A 20661-nucleotide genomic window follows, 5' to 3' on the forward strand; every position below is an offset into this window, starting at 1 on the left:
ATCATAATGTATAGTGTTTGGAGATTCCCTATCTGGTATAGGACTATTAGGGAAGGATGGCATATCAGGTTCAGAGGTTGGGGCAACAGAGGAGGCATGCTCATCATTATAGGTCTCTCTTTGCAATGGAGATCTCATTTCAGGGTCCGATTGAATTGATGAGTCTTCATGTGGGACACTATATTCATTATTGAGGCGACTCTCAAAGTCTCTACCTTGATCAGAATGCAGTTTCTTAGGAAGACAATAATGAATGAAAAACCTTTCCCAAAGAACTCTAGCCACTGTACTAGCCTTCTGGTCCTTTGTTGGGAAGGCTTGAGCATAACGGGTATAGTGATCTGTTACAATAAGAACATTTCCAATGCCACGAGAATCTGGCTCAATGCACAAAAAATCCATGCAAACAAGATCCATGGGGCCTTCACTTTTCAGATGACCCATAGAGGCAGCTCGAGTTGGAAGAGTTTTCCTCTGTACACATCTAAAACATTTATGAATGTAGTCTTCTACATACTCTCTCATCTTTGGCCAATAACATCTATCCTGCAAGAGGCCAAACGTTTTTTCTATCCCAAGATGTCCGTGCTGATCATGCAAGGATGACAGAACAAGTTTTCTTAGTTTGGCAGGTAACACCAATTGTCTTCGATCTGGATGATTGTGGTATTTAAATACTCGAAACAGAAGTCCATCTTGAATTTGAAACTTATCCCACTCTCTATTTAGTGGACCAGACCATTCCCTAGGAATTCTCTTCAGTAAGTGTGGGCTATCAGTTTGAACAAAGTAGTCCAATTAAAGGATCTTGTTCCTGTGCATTTATTAATTCTTCAGGAGGTATTCGAGACCATCTGGCTAATTCCACTACAGATGGTTTACAATAATATACAGGCAGAGCTTGTGGATGACATCCCAATGAATCTACTGCTCTCAAATCTGAAAAAACAGAGGTTTCGTCTTTGAAGACACTGGTTTGGCAGAATGCTCTCACACCAAGTGAAGGAATTTCTTCCCATTGAGAATCACCTGTTTGTTCTGGTAGTCCTGGTCGTCGGGACATTGCATCAGCCCCTATATTCTTAGGCCCTGGCTTGTAACGTAACTTAAAGGTGTAATTTAATAGTGCAGCCAACCACCAATGACCGGTTGCATCCAACTTTGCTGTATTTAAGATGTGGGTAAGTGGATTATTATCTGTTCAAACTTCAAATTCTACTCCATAAAGGTAATCGTGGAGTTTATCCACTACTGCCCATTTCAGAGCCAAGAACTCAAGCTTGTGGACTGGATAATTCTGTTCACTCTTAGACAAACTCCTACTTAGATAAACAACAGGTCTCAACCCTCCAGGGTACTCTTGGTGTAAAACTGCCCCCAAACCCACATAGCTAGCATCTATATGTAGCACATAAGGTTTCTCGGGATCTGCATAGGCCAAGACAGGTGCCTCAGTTAAATTTTTCTTTAAATTCTCAAACGCTTTGGAGCACTCTGATGTCCACCGAGTTCCCAAAGGAGTTTTTGCATTTAGTGGCTTTTTAGGATCATCTTCACTATGTTTCTGAAAGTCGTTTAGGGGTCGAGCTAACTGGGAGTATCCTTTCACAAATCTTCGATAGTATCCACAAAATCCAAGAAATGATCGAAGTTCACCAATGTTTTTAGGCTGTGGCCATGCGGTTACTTCTTCCACCTTAGCAGGGTCTGTAGACACCCCCTTCTGCCGAGACCACATGACCTACATAGGTCACAGACGATTGCCCAAATCTACATTTCTCCAGACTTAACTTTAAAAGATGCATCTCTTCTGATTTTGCCCCGCCTCTCGATCTCAGCAGTGCCTCCATCTGTAACACCCTTTCCTGACCTTCCCTGATGTGGGTGATAGTGTAATGCTGTCTACCTGTTTCGTGTATGAGAACTAAGCCTCTGCAGAGTGGGAGTAGGAGGGGGGTTTTAATCAGGTATATAAGGGATGCCTGTATGACGCAGTGCCTCCACCTATAGGGGACACCCTAGAATAATAGGGTGTGGGGTCCTATAAGATTTTAGTACAAAAAGAAAACAAGTAATAACCACACAAGAAATCTTCAAATAAAATGTTGCTTTGATTATTATAAAGTGTTTAACCAATAACATACAGTGCAACAAATACAAATAATAATATTAATCACAATATCTTCTTATGACATCAGTGTACCTTTTATTAACTCAGAAGTCCTTCTTGAGCTCATGAAATAATAACATAACTGTTGTTGTAAAATACTTTGAGGTGGTGCTGTACAATGCAATTTCATATACTTAATAGAATTTAGTTGAGGTAATTATCCCTTGCTGCTTGTGAACGAAGCTAGAGAGCGCTGCTTGTGATCGATGCAGTGCTCAAGAAAACTTCTCCTCAGAAATACTGAATAACATAAGTCTCTACCTTATTACTGAATTTCAGCAATCCACTTGCCTTATACTGCAAAGTCAGTCACTCTTTTACTACAAACAGCTGCAGAAATCTCACAGTTATGCCCTTATGTAATGTAGCTTTATAAATCCAGTCAGTGTATTTATGCAAACTGTTCAGGCAGAATAACTTCTAGGATATTCTCTGGGTTATCTCTTTAATATACATCACACTCAGTTACTTCCTTATGTAATGCAGCTGTGCAATCCATTTAGTGTATTTATGCAAACTGTTTAGGCAGAATAACTTCTAGAATATTCCCTGGGTTATCTCTTTAATATACAACAACTCTGCAGCACATCACACTCAGTTACTTCCTTATGTAATGCAGCTGTGGAATCCATTTAGTGTATTTATGCAAATTGTTTAGGCAGAATAACTTCTAGAATATTCTCTGGGTTATCTATTTAATATACAACAACTCTGTAGCACATCAGATATGACTAGTATATCTTTTCTCTTGCATTTAGTTAACATGAAGTTATGGAGATCTTAAAACAGCAGATAATGGCTGACACTCACAGTACAAATAAAAGGTTCCAACTTCTGTCTTCAGCAGCCACATGTAGCAATGTCTGAACTGTCTCTGGAATCCATGCATTAGTCTGAATAACTTCTTTCAGCTTGGAAACAGCAACTTTCTTCCCCCATTTCAAAGTCTGTGCAAAGCTCCACACTTCTCTTAACACCTAAGAAATCTCCTCAGAACTAACAACTCCTCCCCCTTCCCAGATGGCATTTCTCTTCCTCAATACAACTATTACAGCAGCCATCTTGGGTAAGGGCAAGGTCCTTATATATATATATATATATATATATATATATATATATATATATATATATATATATATATATATATATATATATATATATATATATATATATATATATATATAGTTTACATGAATGATTGGCACCAGAGTTAATCAGATTCAGTTAATGTACACTTGCTATTATCAGGACCAAGGCAAGTGTACAGTGCAACAGAGGTATAACTAAAATATTAAATACACAAGGAAGACATAAACCAACAGGGGGAGGCAATAAATTATATATACCCTCCACTGATGATTTAAAAGTATACCCTTTCCTGGCACAAACTATTGAGGGTCATATAAAGAAAAATTAGTGAGAACACCATCAAAGAATGCATTTAAACACACCATTTAATATTATAGCATACAGGTGGCCCTCGTTTTACAACGGTTCAATTTACACTGTTTCAGAATAACAACCTTTTTTTCCAGTCATGTGACTGCTATTGAAAAGCATTGAGAAGCAGTGCATTTATTAAAATAGCCAGTAGGTGGAGCTGTCCGCTTGTGTTGCAGCAAAGCCAAGCAAGCTGAAATTAATCAGTTTAACCAGACCTGAGCTATTGAGGAGATTTCAAAGGAACAAGATCTTCCTTTCTATAAATCAGTCCATATTGGAATGTATAGAAAGAACTGTTTGCAGAAGAATGCAAGTGAAGTCTGTGTTGTGTGATTATTTTATTAGGTTTATAATGCTGTTTAGCAAATGTTTTTGTTCATTTAACTTAATTTAATTATATATTCTGTGTTGTGTGTTTTTTTTTATTAGGTTTAGCATTTAAAGTCTTCATTTCAAAGCTTTAAAAATAATGTATTAGGTGTTACTTATGACAATTTTCAGAGGGGCCTGGAACCTATCTCCCTCACTTCCCATTGACTTACATTATAAACTGGGTTTCAATTTACAATGGTTTCAATTTACAACCATTCCTTCTGGAACCTAACCCCGGCGTAAACTGAGGGCTACCTGTATACATAATTGCTAATCAAACAATTTACATTATTTGCAAGAAGCAAACCATTCAAAAATTGTTATGTACAATAAGCCAACTCAGCGGTATCAAAAACTTGATTCACATACAGATAATAAAGGGTACCCTTGAAAGGAAAAAATAGGGAGCTCCCTATAAATCAGTTGCACCCGTTCACCGGTATCAGGTTATGTGAACCCTCAGAAATGTTCCAACAATAATATACTCCACATCCACAGGTATAGAGGAAAATCCTTAATGTAGCTGTAAACCCAGTTAGCAAGCAAGCAAGGTAGCAGTTAAAGCAGTCTCCCCAAGTTGTTGCTCAGTCTATTGTTAAGTAAAAGCTTAGGTATAGACAGGGTAGGTTGTCAACACATATTGCTCTCACCAGATGTCATAAACTGACAAACAGTTTGTCCGTGACTGCAGCTCAGTCTGTGACTCACCTTACCCTCCTGATGTCATCCCGTCCAGCTCCGGTGTAAAGTAGGCGGTGGGGGGCCGGTTGCTATTGAACAAACCTTATGCTTACCAGTTAAGTTCCATATGGGTTACAGATGCTGCGTGTACGGATCCTTTATGATATCACCTGGGTACGATGTTTACAAAAGGTCCGGTGTCTGCTGTGATAAAGTGTAGCTGCCTTGCAACGCATGTCCTTTTTGATTCATGAGACTCCGCCTTTTTTTCTCGGGTGAATTTGAAACATCCAACATCAAAAATAGAAACATTTTATTTGCAAAAATACATTATACCGCTTGTGGCTATATGTGGCTTACCTAATATTTTAACCAATTGTAATCCAATTGTAACCCAGATGGCATCTTCTATCTTCATCCTTCCGATGTGGAGCGGCTCCATCTTCAAGACATCCGGCACGCAGCATCCTCTTCAATCGACGGCTTCTTCTGGAATGATGGTTCCAAGATGGCGTCCCTTAGATTCCGATCGGCTGATAGAATTCTATCAGCCAATCGGAATTAATGTTGAAAAAATCCTATTGGCTGATACAATCAGTCAATAGTATTGAACTTCAATGCTATTGGCTGATCCAATCAGCCAATAGGCTTGAGCTTGCATTCTACTGGCTGATTGGAACAGTTCAATCCTATTGGTTGATCCAATCAGCCAATAGGATTTTTTCAACCTTAATTCCTATTGGCTGATAGAATTCTATCAGCCAATCGGAATCTAAGGGATGCCATCTTGGATGACGTCATTTAAAGGAACCGTCATTCCAGAAGAAGCCATCGATTGAAGAGGATGCTCCGCGCCGGATGTCTTGAAGATGGAGCCGCTCTGCGTCGGAAGGATGAAGATAGAAGATGCCGTCTGGTTGAAGACTTCTGCCCGTCTGGAGGACCACTTCTGCCAGCTTCATTGAGGACATCTTGCCGCTTGGATGAAGACTTCTCCCAGCTTCGTTGAGGATGGATGTTGGCTCTTCAAAAATGTAAGTCGATCTTCGGGGGTTAGTGTTAAGATTTTTGAAGGGTGTATTGGGTGAGTTTTATTTTTAGATTAGGGGTTTATGCCTATACAAATGCCCTTTTCAGGGCAATGGGGATCTTAGATTTATTTTAATTATATTTGTTATCGGGCGTTAGGGTTAGGGTTAGACGTTTAGGGGTTAATAAATTTAATATAATGGCGGCGACGTAAGGGACTGCAGATTAGGGGTTAATAAGTGTAGGTAGGTTGGGGCGACATTGGGGGCGGGAGATTAGGGGTTAATAAATATAATGTAGGTGTCGGCGATGTTGGGGGTAGCAGATTAGGGGTTAATAAGTATAATGTAGGTGTCGGTGATGTCCGGAGTGGCAGATTAGGGGTTAATAAGTATAATGTAGGTGTCGGCGATGTTAGGGGTGGCAGATTAGAGGTTAATAATATTTAACTAGTGTTTGTGATGCAGGAGTACGGCGGTTTAGGGGTTAATATGTTTATTATAGTGGTGGCGATGTCCAGAGCGGCAGATTAGGGGTTAATAAATATAATGTAGGTGGCGGCGATGTCAGGGGCGGCAGATTAGGGGTTAATAAGTGTAAGATTAGGGGTGTTTAGACTCAGGGTTCATGTTAGGGTGTTATGTGTAAACATAAATTTAGTTTCCCCATAGGAATCAATGGGGCTGCGTTACAGAGCTTTACACTGCTTTATTGCAGGTGTTAGGCTTTTTTTTTGGCCGGCTCTCCCCTTTCATGTCTATGGGGAAATTGTGCACAAGCACGTACAACCAGCTCACCGCTGACTTAAACAGTGCTGGTATTGGAGTGCGGTTTGGAGCTCAATTTTGCTCTACGCTCACTTCTTGTCTTTTAATGCCGGGTTTATAAAAACTTGTAATACCAGCGCTGTAGGAAAGTGAGCGGTGACAATAACGTGCATGTTAGTACCGCACCCATCATAACGTCAAACTCGTAATCTAGCCGTATATTATTATTATACGGTTGACAGCAACTCTTTGTGTTTCTAGTTGATCTGAGGTGGAGTATTGATTTCATAGAAGTTTGGTGTGATTGTTTGAACATTCAAATGCTGTGGAAGTCCGGACATACAAATAGGAGACTGACCAGAAACAAGAGCTTACTGAACGTCTACTAAAGCTTAAGGAGGTGTTTGAGGCACTTTAGGTGCATTTGGATCCTGTGAGTATGCTGGCTTTATTTGTTTTAGGATATTTGTGGAAACGGTACCACACTATTGGGGCACCCTCTTTTTATCTGTTTCAGAACGCTATACTTAATACCAATGCCCTGATGATTGAAAGTGCTGCGAGGCGGCAATATATTCAAAAGGGATCTGATGCTGGTGAAATATTCAAATGTGCTGACATCGTAGAGGGGCGTTTTACTATACATTGCAATGGGTGGCAATGTTGGTGAAATATTCCAAGCAGCATCGGCACCAACATTGGGGATGTAAAGTAAAGTACCCTTTTAAATGTATAGAACTGAGCTTAATAACTATATCTATGTACCCCTAAACCATCATAACCCACCAGTCCCCCCCCCCCCCCTAATGGGGATCACTGTGTGTTAACACAGTATTTTGAAGCAAAAAGCTGAGATGTTGCATATTTAATTTGCATATCTAACCCAGAATCCTCTGGTGCATTGGTAACAATGTATATGGAGTTTTTTTGGGTGAAGGCAAGCTGGGATACTTGCCCAGATGTGCTAATTGGCTGTGCAATAATTTCTATTGCTTTACTTTTGCGATATGAAGGATTTTAATCTCATGCTTTTATCTCCACCATAATTTTAATGAATTTATATTTATATATATATATATATATATATATATATATATATATATATATATATATATATATATATATATATATACTATATATATATATATATATATATATATATATATATATATCATATCATATCATATGTGAGTTTATCTGGCTCTAATACTAGCCAGTGGCTCACCAGCCACTGACCTCACCGCACGTCACTGCTCCTAATCCCCTAATCTAAAAACCCCTAAATTACCAAAAATTAAATCTAAGATTACAGAAAATATAAAAAAACGCTACTAAAAATAACAAAACCACAGCTAAGCCTGTTCTAAAACTAAAGCCCCCCTTAAAACAAACACCCCAAAATAAAAAAAAAGTAAACTAACACTAAACTAAAGCAATAACCCCTAGAAGGGCTTTTTGTAGGCCATTGCCCTAAAGTTATATAGCTCTTTTTCCTTGAAAAAAACATACCAAACTACAATACAAGTCCCCCCCCCCCCAAAAAAAAGGCTATCTATCAAAACCTACTCAAAGGATTGTCCTGAAAAGGGAATTTTGCTGGTCCTTAGAAGGACATTTAGCTCTTTTGTTGCCCAAGAAAAAAAAAACTATTCTTAAAAATAAAAAACCACCCAAAAAGAGCCTAGCACTCACCAAACTTGAATCCGGCTCCTATGTGCTCACCAACTGTGGTGCTCCTCTTCTATCCTGAGAGTGGAGGCCATCTTCTTTTTTGACCCCACGGTGGTCCATCTTTTTTCTTGACCCGGTGGCTATGGTCCATCTTCTTTCTTGACCCAGCGGTGGTAGTACATCTTCATCCATCTTCTTCCTCCGCTGCTCTGGGGATGTCTTCATCCATCTTCCACCCGATGCATCTTCTTATCTTCTCATCTTCTGATCTTCCACATCAACCTTTTCATGTGTTCACCCGTTGCACACTGATTACCCTTGAATTGATATTGGCTGATTTTCTAAACTATATTCAAATCAGCCAATAGAAAAAGCTTTCCTTCTATTGGCTGATTTGAATTTGGTTTAGAAAATCAGCCAATAGTTATTCAAGGTTACCCCTATATAAGGGGGTACATCTCATTCAAAATTGAATGTGCCGCAGCTGACCACAAGAAGAGGACATTGTGGATGGAAGATAAGAGGAAGAGAAGAAAAGAAGATACAAAGACGCATTGGGTGGAAGATGTATAAAGACATTCTGATCGGAGCGCAGGATCAAGATGGATGAAGATGGACCACCGCCGCCGGGATCAAGAAAGAAAATGAACCACCACCTCCGGGATAGAAGAGGAGCACCACAGTTGGTGAGCTTTTAGGAGCCAGATTTGTGAGTTTGGTGAGTACCTTCTTTGGGGTTTAGTGCTAGACTTTTTTTTGGGTGTTTTTTTTATTTCTAAGATTAGTTTTTTTAACTTGGGCAGCAAAAGATCTAAATGCCCTACTATGGGAATGCCCAACCAAATGCCCTTTTTGGGACAACCTTTGGGCAGCAAAAGAGCTAAATGTCCTTCTAAGGGCAATACCCAGCCAAATTTCCTTTTCAGGGAAATCCTTATAATAGTTTTCTCAATAGCCTTTTTTTGGGAAAGTGTGTGGGGGGGGTGTTACTTGTATTATAAGTTGTTTTGTGTTGTTATTTTAGGAAAAAGAGCTGTATCAGTTTTAAAAAAATTTTTTAAATAATAAAATGAACAAGCCAGAAAAACTACATATTAAATTATATACAATACTGTACTTAAAATAATGTGCATTATACATGACAATGCAAATAATTTTAAAATTCTATATAAATGTAGCTCCTAAAGTTATAATAGGAAGTTTTTTTATGTATATACTTTATTAGTCAAGTAGATTGCAGACATTATGTAGGGGTAGGCATTCTGTGGGAGTTAGCTGAGCATGCCAGGGGGAGTATAGGGTAGACATGACATAGGTGTAGGCATTGTATGGGAGTTAGTTGGTCGTTTTAGGGGAGTGTATTTAAGACATGACAGGCAGTATTAGGGAGTTAACTGGGTATTCCACTGGGTGTATAGTTGGGTATGAGGTGTAGGCATTCTGAGGAAGTTAACTGGATGTTCCAAGGAGAGTAACCTTCAATTTCATTGGGATATATCGTCAGCAGTGAATTATATTCCCATATCTTACGTTTTTCTCACCACCTTTTCAGTGGCGAGACTTTACAGTGTGAGGCAGTTAGTGTAGTTTAAGGGAATGCAAGATCACACAGGCATTATTTGAAGTGTTCCAACACAGAAACCGTGTTTGGTTTCAGTGAACACACTGTCTGTGCTGTGTAAGAACACATCAAATACGCCCGCCCGCAGAAAGTGCCGACAAGTGGCGATATTTAACTGACATATCGCTCCCTATTATATCCAAGGGGAGACACATTGCCACTTGCCAGCACTTCGCGGGACTAACTACTACAAAGTTACCTTTTTCTAAAATATCATACATATGTGGTTTTAATTGTATTATTATTTTTGAGAAATTTAAGTGGCACATGCTGCAGTGAAACTTGTTGTTTCAATACTTTTTTTTTTTTTTTAAAGAAATCTATTATCTGAGGGAAAGAACACACCTGCACTATACAACATGAATATTGTAGTGCGCATTATACTACTGTAAGCATGATATTTATTAACCATGGACTTGCAATACCAGCACATCAATGCAATCAATATGAATTGTTCTCCAGTGATGTTAACGCTTGCATTTTTTAGCTTTTCCCTACATGCTTTAGCTTGTTAATAGATATATCAGTATATCATTAATCAAGTTTAAAAATGTATGAAATCCAGTGGCAAACCTTCCATGGCGCTTTTGCATACATGTAAGCCTTATGTTGCACATGGCAAGACATTATCACATTTTATTTACTGATCTCCAGGATGTAAACAGATTTTGATTTACATGGGTTACCACAAATCTGAGCTGTGGGTTCCCTCATGCAGTTTAAAGTGGCAAGAATATTTTGCTTTTATACCTACTTTTTCATTTTATGTATACAGCTTTGAAAAGTCAATATTTTTGTTTATTTTAGTTCTTCTTCTATCTCGGTCTATAAGGAAACATGCAAGGAGTATTCCCTGATTTATGAATATCTTGTGCCCTACAGATACTAAATATTGGGAAATTAAGGCCTTAGGAAGATTTCAGTACCACACGGTGCCCTATCACTTTGCCAGAGCCCTAAGGGAATCTCCAGCTGTGCAGCAATTAAACACATCTTGCAGTCACTAGCATTGTCCTTAGCAAGGTCACTGTTATACTGAGTAAACAGAAATAATATCTGCTCGGAATTTCCATCTGAGTTTCCAACAGGCTGTTGTCAAATTTGTTGTACGCAGTCTCCAGAGTGAGAGCTTATAGAATTGAATACTCACATAGGGTCTAATGCTAAAAGCACATTCAGTTGAAGACAGTGGTGAGTATTACAGGGATATCACTAAATAAAATGCTTAGGAGAATTAATGATGGTATTTGACAGTTATAATCTTTGTGCTTATTTTTGTGTTTGTTTTGTACTTTGCAGTATTTCAGGATTTTTCTCCCATGTCATACAAATCAATTTCATTTTAGTTTATTTCATTTACTTAAAAAAAAAATATCCTATTTATTATGAATTAATTTGGCAAAAGCTATGAACTGCAGTTTAACCCCAGAATAATTTTATTACCTTATTATGACCAAAAATATTTTCTTTAATCATGTTTTGGCTTTTAAAAGGGAAGATCCAGAGACATAAAACTAAGCATAGCCATTATTTTCTCCATCATTGTTATTATCTATTTTGATAACACAACATACTTTTAACCCTTCTGTATAAAAAAAGATTATTTTTTTTTTACAAATATAATTTTTTTTGCTTAAAAGCTTAATACAAAAATACAACATGCAAACTTTTGACTTATATAAATAAAATATAAAGCTCTTCTATATTTTACGTGTCAATTGTTTTTATACTTTTTTCATTAATTTGTTTCACCAGAGTTAGGAGTACTGTGCCTTTTATGCAGGAAATGGTTTGCTCTCTGAAAGCCTGTCTCGTTTAATAATGGGCTCTGAATCCTTTGGATTATTGCAGGGATTTTATCTTGCTGTAATCTCTAGGAAGAAATATACAAACAGCTGGGAGGACACGACTGATCAGCATTCTACTGTTGTTATACATTGGAAGAGAACTTTTCATTTTTCAAGACAGAAGTTGATGATTTTTCCAAAATGAACCTGTTTTGTTTTTCTTTGGTAAGTTGCCTTTGGGATAAAATGTGTACAATATTAGTGTTAAGTCTGTTGAAAAGCAAAACATATATTAAAAATGGGTAATAATTTCATATACAGGTATACCCCGCTCATACAGCGGGTTAGGGACCGAAGCCCCGCTGTAAAGTGAAAACCGCCTTAAAGTGAAACAAGGCAGTTTTAGCTTTATTTTCAGTGTTTAAAATCTTAAAAACATGTTTGAACTAACATATATTAGGGGTGCAATAGTGCTACGTTTAGTTTAACACTAGCACAGCACAGTATTCAATTAGTATTCAATAAATACTGTACCTGTAAAATAGTGACAATTGCTGTAGTAAAATTTGCCTGACTATAGCACTGAGACACAGATTGCACTGCAATGCAGTTAACATTGAACTAAGCATAGCAAAATGGTGCCAGTCACTTTTCTCGCAATCTCGCAATGATTTACAGCACTATTTCAAAATCCTTGGAGGTTGAACTTTAGCTCCACAAAGCGCTGTATTAGCGAATCGCTGTAAAGTGAAGCGCTGTAAAGTGAGGTATACCTGTACATATTTTCCAAAAAGTTGCAACTATACAAAGAAATGTTAATGCAATATTATATAGCCATTTAATGTGTAGCTTTTTATGAATTAAGCTATAGCTGTAAAAGTAATATATAAATTACAAAAAAATTAAACTGTAAAGTGTATTTTTGTCTTTTACTTGTTTAAAATTTTTATTTATAATTTATTAGCTTACAGGGGCTATTTTAAGTAGAAATTCTCACTACAAGGTAAATCAAGGAGATTTTTTTATTATTTTTTTTTTTACTGGCATTGAAAAGTTCATTTTAAAACATTTATTGTTTGTTTTGGTAAAATTAGGATAAACATTACAGTTGTTATGGAATTTGAAATAAAATTCATTTGAGAGGGTTAAACATCTTTGACATTTAAAAAGTCAACAAATTATGACCACATATCCTTGCTTAGAAGCATGTTGTGGCTAATGATTTTAATTACTTCTTCTAAGCAAGTAAAATGTTATATTGGCAATTGTTCCAGAGGATTGTATTTATTTATTATTTCATTTATTTATTATTTATTTATTATTTCATTTATTTATAATTTTATTAGTATTTATTTAAATTTTAAAAGTTTAATTTGTAACACTCTTAAAGTGCTACAAAAACGCTACAATTTGTCAATTTGTCTTTTAGATTTGTGTGAGAGAAAAATGCCATAGCCTTGTTTTGTACTAAATTATTAGAAAGCATACTTATACTATATTAATAACAGAAAATAAGTGAAAAAAACCCCAAAACATTTAGGGGTCGATCACAGTCCTTCTGAAAAATGTATCAACTGATTATCCCTTTAGGTTTTAATGGGGATTTTCCATAGAAAATATTTAGATATGATTTTCTACAGACTGGAATCTACCTTGTAATTTTGCATTCCAAACCCAAATTTATTGTGTACCTTAGAAACAAGTTTTCTTTAATTGGTGGTTACCTAAGAGTACTAAAGATTTAAAACACAAAATTGACATGCCCTACTGTACTGTAATATTGTTAAAAAAATTCAATCTTTTTGCAGAAGTTCTGGTTTGGTAATAATTTTATATCTAAGACTCATTAGTATTTCATTTATTAATACACATAGCTCATGAAGCATTTTGCTGTCTTGTATTTCAAACAAAAATAAAGGTAATGACATCAATGCACATTTAATTTTACTCTCTTTTTTATTATCCAATCAAAAATGCTTCTAAAATTATATAGCATAACATTAAATTAAGTGCAATAGGACTTTCCTATTAATAAATGTCCATCATTAAACATTATTTGCAAATATAACAGATCTCAGCTTGCTGACTACTTTAATTCCCTTGATTTGTTAATTGTGCTCAACTAAGTAATGTTAAAAATTTGAAAGCTTTTAGTAATTTTGCATTTTTAATATTCGGGGGTAAAAACACAGCAATTAAAGTCTATTTCTGCACCTGTTATAAATAATATCTTGCATGTCTCGGTAACTTAATAGCACTACAACTGACATTTTGGGCTAGATTACAAGTGGAGCACTCATTTATTGTGTGCCCGCAAAAGGGCAAAGTTGCCCGGTTACAGGAATGCGATAAATAACCAGCCATTACAAGTGAGCTTGCGGTGGCAATTAGCGATAAGAATATTAATCAGATCAGATCTCTGTTTAATTTTCTAAATGTACCTTAATTACCCCCCAAAATAAAGTGGTGTGTATTTATATACATATATATTTATATTTGCTGCCCATCGCTGCACAACTTACCCCCTTCGCTTCACTAGTTCTCATGCCATGTCTCACAGCATGAGAACGAGGCTCCCATTGGAGCCTATAGAAGATCGCTCTTGTGACTGCAATGCTTCCGTGCAATGCGAATGGGAGGTCGCGTTCGCATTGTAACTTACTTGTAATACCAACCCCACATTTGCATGCATTGGTATTAATCAGTTGAGCAAAAATATTGCTTTAACGGAAGCAATATTTTGCGCTCAACTTGTAATTGAGCCCTTAATTGTTTTATTAGTGTATCTGTAATGGCAAAAATGTTCATTAAAGTCAAAATTTAAATTTTCCTTGAAACATATAAAAATAACAATTCACTGAATGTGTGATAACTTTATAAAAATACACAGCCAGAACCACTTAAAGGGACATGAAACCCAATTTTGTTTTTCATGATTCAGAGAATACAATTTTAAACAACTTTCCTATTTACTTCTATTATTTAATTTTCTTCCTTCTCTTGTTATCCTTTGCTGAAATGTTTATCTTGGCAAGCTCAGAAGCAGTAAAGAACCTAGGTTCTAGCTGCTGATTGGTGGCTGCATATATATACCGATTGTCATTGGCTCACCCCTGTGTTCAGTTAAACGCCAGTAGTGCATTGCTACTCCTTCAACAAATGATACCAAGAAAATGAAACAAATTAGATAATAGAAGTAAATTAGAAAGGTGTTTAAAATTGTATTTGTGATAAAAGTGGGAGGTGACAACACCAGATGAGGGGTGTGGCTTATAGCCGTTATTGTCTATGTTGCAGTTACTACGTTAGATGTGTTGTGCAAGCGGTATACTTCTATGCTCTGCAATAAAATAGCATTGTACCTTCTAAGCTGTGTCCTGCATCTCATGAGATGGTGTCAGAAGTTCTTACCTGCGCTTCTGTTTCCTGAGTAATGACAATGTCGAAGTTTACCCCACCTGAGCCTTTTGATTTTTCTCAGCCTTCAGCTTGACCCACATGGCGTCAGCGGTTTCAATGCTTCAGGATTGCTTCCAAGCTGGACAAGGATAGTGGCGAAGTACAAGTTAAATCTCTTTTATACTCTATGGGGAAAGATGTGGAGCCAGTGTTCAATGCTTTTATTTTCCAAGAAGGGGAAGAATATGACTTTGAAATAGTTATGAACAAACTTAGTGCTCACATTGTGCCCAAATGAAATGTGATTCATGAAAGGGCTTGTTTTCACAAACGTGCTCAGCATGTGGGAGAATCTGTGGAGTCATTTGTGTGCAACCTATATGAAATCAGAGACAGAATAGTCATAGGAATTGCAAATGTTGAGGTCTCACTGAAGCTACAGTTGGAGGCTGAATTAAAATTAGATGGGGCTATTAGGATGGCCCGCCAGAGTGAAATGGTGAAAAAGCAAAGTGCTGATCTGAGGTCTGAGATTATTGTGAATGAAGTGCAGCAGTTCAGGAGAGCTGCAGGTGAAAGGCACAGTATAAGCGGTAGACCAAGGGCAGCAGATGGGCGCAGCAGGCTCGTTGCATGCGGTGTAACCGTATCCATGATCAGAATGTTGTATGTCTTGCTAAAGATAAAATATGTAGAAAGTGTAACCGAATGGGTCATTCTGAAGTGGCGTGTAAAACTTAACACTTTAAGGAGATGCAGGTGGATAGTGACCAGGAGGGTCAGGAAGTGTCCTTTTGTAGGGTCTGTTGTTGAACGGTCTTTTTCAGACGAAGATTGGTGGGTTACCCTTAATGTAATGGGAGCCAAGGTTGCCTTCAAGATTGACACAGGAGCAGACATCACTGTTATGTCCCTTTCAGCATTCATAAAACTGACTCGACAGCCTCAGCTGACGAAAGTTCATAGTCCTGGTGGCCGCATCGATTGTGCTGGGAAATTTCTTGCCAGCTGTGAGTACAAACAGAGGAAACTCACCAAGTGGGTACATGTGATTAGAGGTCAGTGTGTTAACAACCTATTGAGCAGGAAAGCGGCCTGTGGTTTGGACCTTTTCGCCAGAGTGAATGAGATTTCAGAAGACATATTTGGTGAATTGGGCCTACTGAATTGCAACCCAGTCCGTATATCACTTAAAATTGATGCAGTCCCATACAGCATTTACCACTCCTCGTAGAATTCCGTTCCCGCTCATGCCTCAAGTGGAGAAGGAACTTATGCGTATGAAGAATATGGGAGTTATTGAAGAGGTTATTGAAGCAACTGACTGGTGTGCCCCCATTGTGCCTGTTGTGAAGAAAAATGGGAAAGTATGCATCTGTGTAGTCTTGAAAAGGCTGAATGAGGTGGTGAAGAGAGTGAGACATGTGCTGCCGAGGCTTGAAGACATAGCTCCGAAACTGGCTGAGCCGAAGTTCTTCTCTACACTGGATGCTTCCAGCGGCTTCTGACAGATACCTCTAGATCCACAGTGCCGCAAACTAACTACCGGTAGGTCAGTTTTGCTTCTTCAGACTCCCCTTCGGGATATCCTCTGCTCCTGAAATCTTTCAAAGAGAGATGAGTTCCCTCCTAATGGACCACGAGGGCATGGCAGTTGTCATGAATGACATTTTAGTGTATGGGTCTACATTGGAAGAACATGATCAGCAATTGAGCTGCCGACCATTAGAGAGTCCAGGCTAATATTAAATAAAGAGAAATGCCATTTTAGAAAATCTGAGTTATGTTACTTTGGGCATATCATCAATGGAGATGGCATCAAGCTGGACCCTGATAAAATCCTTGCTATTGAACAGCTGAAAAATCCGTCTGACGTACTCGAGCTGAGAATATTGGGCCTTTTGAATTATGTGGGCAGGTTCCTTCCAGATTTATCCACAGTACTACACCCTATCACAGAGTTGTTGAAGAAGGATGTTGCCTGGGTCTGGGGTCCTTCACAGGAAGAAGCTTTTGTACAGGTCAAGTCCTTGCTGGGGTCTGCCCCAGTATTAGGGTTCTACAACCCTTCTAAAAAGACTGTGGTTAGTGCTGATGGGCTAGGGGCCGCCCTCGTGCAGCTGAATGAGAACAAACTACAGCCCATCACCTACTGTTACTGTACACTAACGGCTGTTGAGTCGAAATACGCCCAAATTGAAAAAGAGTGCCTGGCTGCAGTTTGGGCCTGTGAGCACTTCCAGCGTTACTTATTGGGTTTAGAGAAATTAAGTCTGGAGACTGACCATAAACCGCTAGTCCCTCTAATCAACTCCTATGATATTGACAAAACACTCCTAATATGCCAGAGACTTCTGATGCGGTTGCTCAGGTTCAATGTTCAGGCAGTGCATGTGCCGGGGAAACAACTGGTAGTGGCAGATACACTTTCCAGGCTCCCACTGGCTGCTTCTGAAGAATCTTTAATGGTGTGAAAGTGTATGTGGATTGAATTCTGGCATCCATATCCATTTCGTCAGGGAAGCTAGAGCAAATAAGAAAGGAGACATGTTTAGATACAGACTTTAAAGAAGTTATTAAGTACATAAAGGAAGGTTGGCCCGAGAGCTGGGCAGCCTGGATATCTTTAAGTTCTTAACAGTCAGAGAGGTCACAGTTCACGGAGCTGGATGGGTTGGTGCTGTTCCAGGACCGCATTGTTATTCCTGTTAGCATGCGTTAGGAGATGTTAAGCAGGATTCATGATGGCCACTTGAGCATTACAAACTGCAGATAAAGGGCAGCTATGGCAGTATGGTGGACTGGGATCAGTTCCGACATTGCAAGCCACTTGTCAAAATGTGCCTTTTGCCGGGAACGTCAGCCTACTCAGAGAAGGGAGCCCTTGATTTCTACTCTGCTGCCTGCAGGTCCATGGCAGAAAATAGCTGCTGATTTGTGTGAACTGCATGGGAAAGAAGTACCTAGTGGTGATTGACTACTATTCCAGTTATTTGGAGATTGCACCCTTGAATGAGATCACCAAGTCATCTCAAGAGCTTGTTCGCCCGGTTGGGCATACCAATGGAGTTAGTGAGTGATAACGGAATGCAGTTTGCTTCCATGGTGTTCAGTTCTTTCAGCAGTTAATATGATTTCGTCCATTCTATGTCAAGTCCACATTACCCGCAGGCCAATGGCATGGCTCAAAGGGCACTTTAAACAACAAAGTTCATTTTGAAGCAATCTGAGCCGTACCTAGCTCTCTTGGCCTATAGGGTGACTCCCATCCAAGCCACGGGTTTTAGCCCAGCTGAGCTGATGCTAGGATGTCAGATTTGCACCAATTTACCCTCTGTGTGTATATTCCAGCCAAAAAAATGAGAGAGTGGTGTGCACACGGTACACACCGCACTCTTAGGGGGCGCTAACTGGTGTATAACACCTACAACTAAGAATAAAGGTATAGCAAAGGTTGTTATCAGTAACACAATCTATACAATCTTAAAATCAAACCCAAACAAGTGGAAGTGGGCATAAAAGTATATGCAGATATCACAGAAAAGTCCACATCAGTGAAATTGAAGGAAAAAAGGCAGCTCTCTGTCATAGGACGGTCATCCTGATGTAACGTGGTCTGAAAAGAGAAGAGGAACAGAGGCGCCAAACATGGCCTAGTAACGTCAGGGCACCAACACACACAGGACCAACAGGATAGAATATACTCACAAGTGAGGCGCACCCATATGGTGCTATTGTAGCAGACTGGAACTAAATACGTGGTCCAGCTCACATCACCACCAGCTAGAAGTCCAAAACCAGATGATCCTTAGAATGGCCTATTGGTTGCATCCTGGAAGGAAAAAAGGCACAAAAACATAGCCCAGTACCGTTTTGGCCAGGAAAATAGTATATTTAAAGGTTGCACTTACAAGAGGCCAAGCACCACCAGGTGCAATATCAGCATTACTGGGACCTCTCAGCCGCCCAGTGGACTGTGGATTCCAATCAAACAGGAAGAAGATGATCCCAACTTGAATATAAAACTCCAGCAAAATAAATATTCGGCCCCCACAAAATAGGACAAAAATAGTAGCAAGTGTATAATAAAAAAAAGTTCTTTATTAAAAACAAGCAACGCGTTTCTCAGCCACCCCAGGGCTGTTTCATCAGGCTATAAAACAATATTACAAACACTTGCTACATATAAAGGGTAGAGCAAAAAGGGGCTTGGTCCTGAAAGGGCAATTAATTAACCATTTGAGTGTTAACACCTGTGTTGGTAATCGGTTGGTATAGCAACCTCTATATACAAAAGCCCTCACTGACAGAATTAAAAACATTGACAGCATTAGTACAATTCAATCATAAATTACATTCAGATCATTGGAGATTATCATACATCTCTAAACATTACTTATATAAGTTCGTATCACAATATACACCAATTCATTTTTATACATAGTACATCAAATAGTGTAATAGTGTATATACATATCATAAAATGTTATCATATATATATATATATATATATATATATATATATATATATATATATATATATATATATATATACAACAATTAAAATTATGGGGAGGCGAAAAGTGAGTTTAAAATCCTCCACTAAATACAAAATATAGAGAAAATAACTCATTGTGTAAACCATTCACAAATCTAAACAAGTCAGAAGACTTGCTTTAAACCCAGAAACCTTCTGACTACACTGTTTCCAATGCAGCAAAGGAATCTGGGTAAGATATGCAAATGAGATTCACAATGACTCACCTTTTTACTTTTAGCCTGCTTTTTAAGACAGGCTTCCCTTTACGCCATAGCACTGCTGCATTACACAGCTTTTATGCTTAGCTAGGGTTAGTACAGTGATTCAGACCAATCCCAGGACAGCTGTTTCGTGGTTATTGCCACTCATCAGCTGGGAGTAGGGTGAATCACTGCTTGGTAAAGTTCATTTCTGGGGGAAATTCAACAACAATTAAAATTATGGGGAGGCGAAAAGTGAGTTTAAAATCCTCCACTAAATACAAAATATAGAGAAAATAACTCATTGTGTAAACCATTCACAAATCTAAACAAGTCAGAAGACTTGCTTTAAACCCAGAAACCTTCTGACTACACTGTTTCCAATGCAGCAAAGGAATCTGGGTAAGATATGCAAATGAGATTCACAATGACTCACCTTTTTACTTTTAGCCTGCTTTTTAAGACAGGCTTCCCTTTACGCCATAGCACTGCTGCATTACACAGCTTTTATGCTTAGCTAGGGTTAGTACAGTGATTCAGACCAATCCCAGGACAGCTGTTTCGTGGTTATTGCCACTCATCAGCTGGGAGTAGGGTGAATCACTGCTTGGTAAAGTTCATTTCTGGGGGAAATTCAACAACAATTAAAATTATGGGGAGGCGAAAAGTGAGTTTAAAATCCTCCACTAAATACAAAATATAGAGAAAATAACTCATTGTGTAAACCATTCACAAATCTAAACAAGTCAGAAGACTTGCTTTAAACCCAGAAACCTTCTGACTAAACTGTTTCCAATGCAGCAAAGGAATCTGGGTAAGATATGCAAATGAGATTCACAATGACTCACCTTTTTACTTTTAGCCTGCTTTTTAAGACAGGCTTCCCTTTACGCCATAGCACTGCTGCATTACACAGCTTTTATGCTTAGCTAGGGTTAGTACAGTGATTCAGACCAATCCCAGGACAGCTGTTTCGTGGTT

The 20661-nt window shown here is 38.3% G+C and overlaps 1 protein-coding gene across 1 annotated transcript in view; it reads left to right on the forward strand.

Annotated features, from left to right (window-relative positions):
* Positions 1-8735: 8735 nt before the first annotated feature.
* Positions 8736-20661, forward strand: part of SAMSN1 (SAM domain, SH3 domain and nuclear localization signals 1) — a 365841-nt gene continuing 353915 nt past the window's right edge. The window contains exon 1 of the mRNA XM_053705191.1: positions 8736-8819. Coding sequence (XP_053561166.1) covers positions 8736-8819 — 84 coding nt within the window. The remainder of the gene's footprint in view (positions 8820-20661) is intronic.

This window comes from Bombina bombina, chromosome 3, assembly GCF_027579735.1.
Source record: "Bombina bombina isolate aBomBom1 chromosome 3, aBomBom1.pri, whole genome shotgun sequence".
Taxonomy (NCBI): domain Eukaryota; kingdom Metazoa; phylum Chordata; class Amphibia; order Anura; family Bombinatoridae; genus Bombina; species Bombina bombina.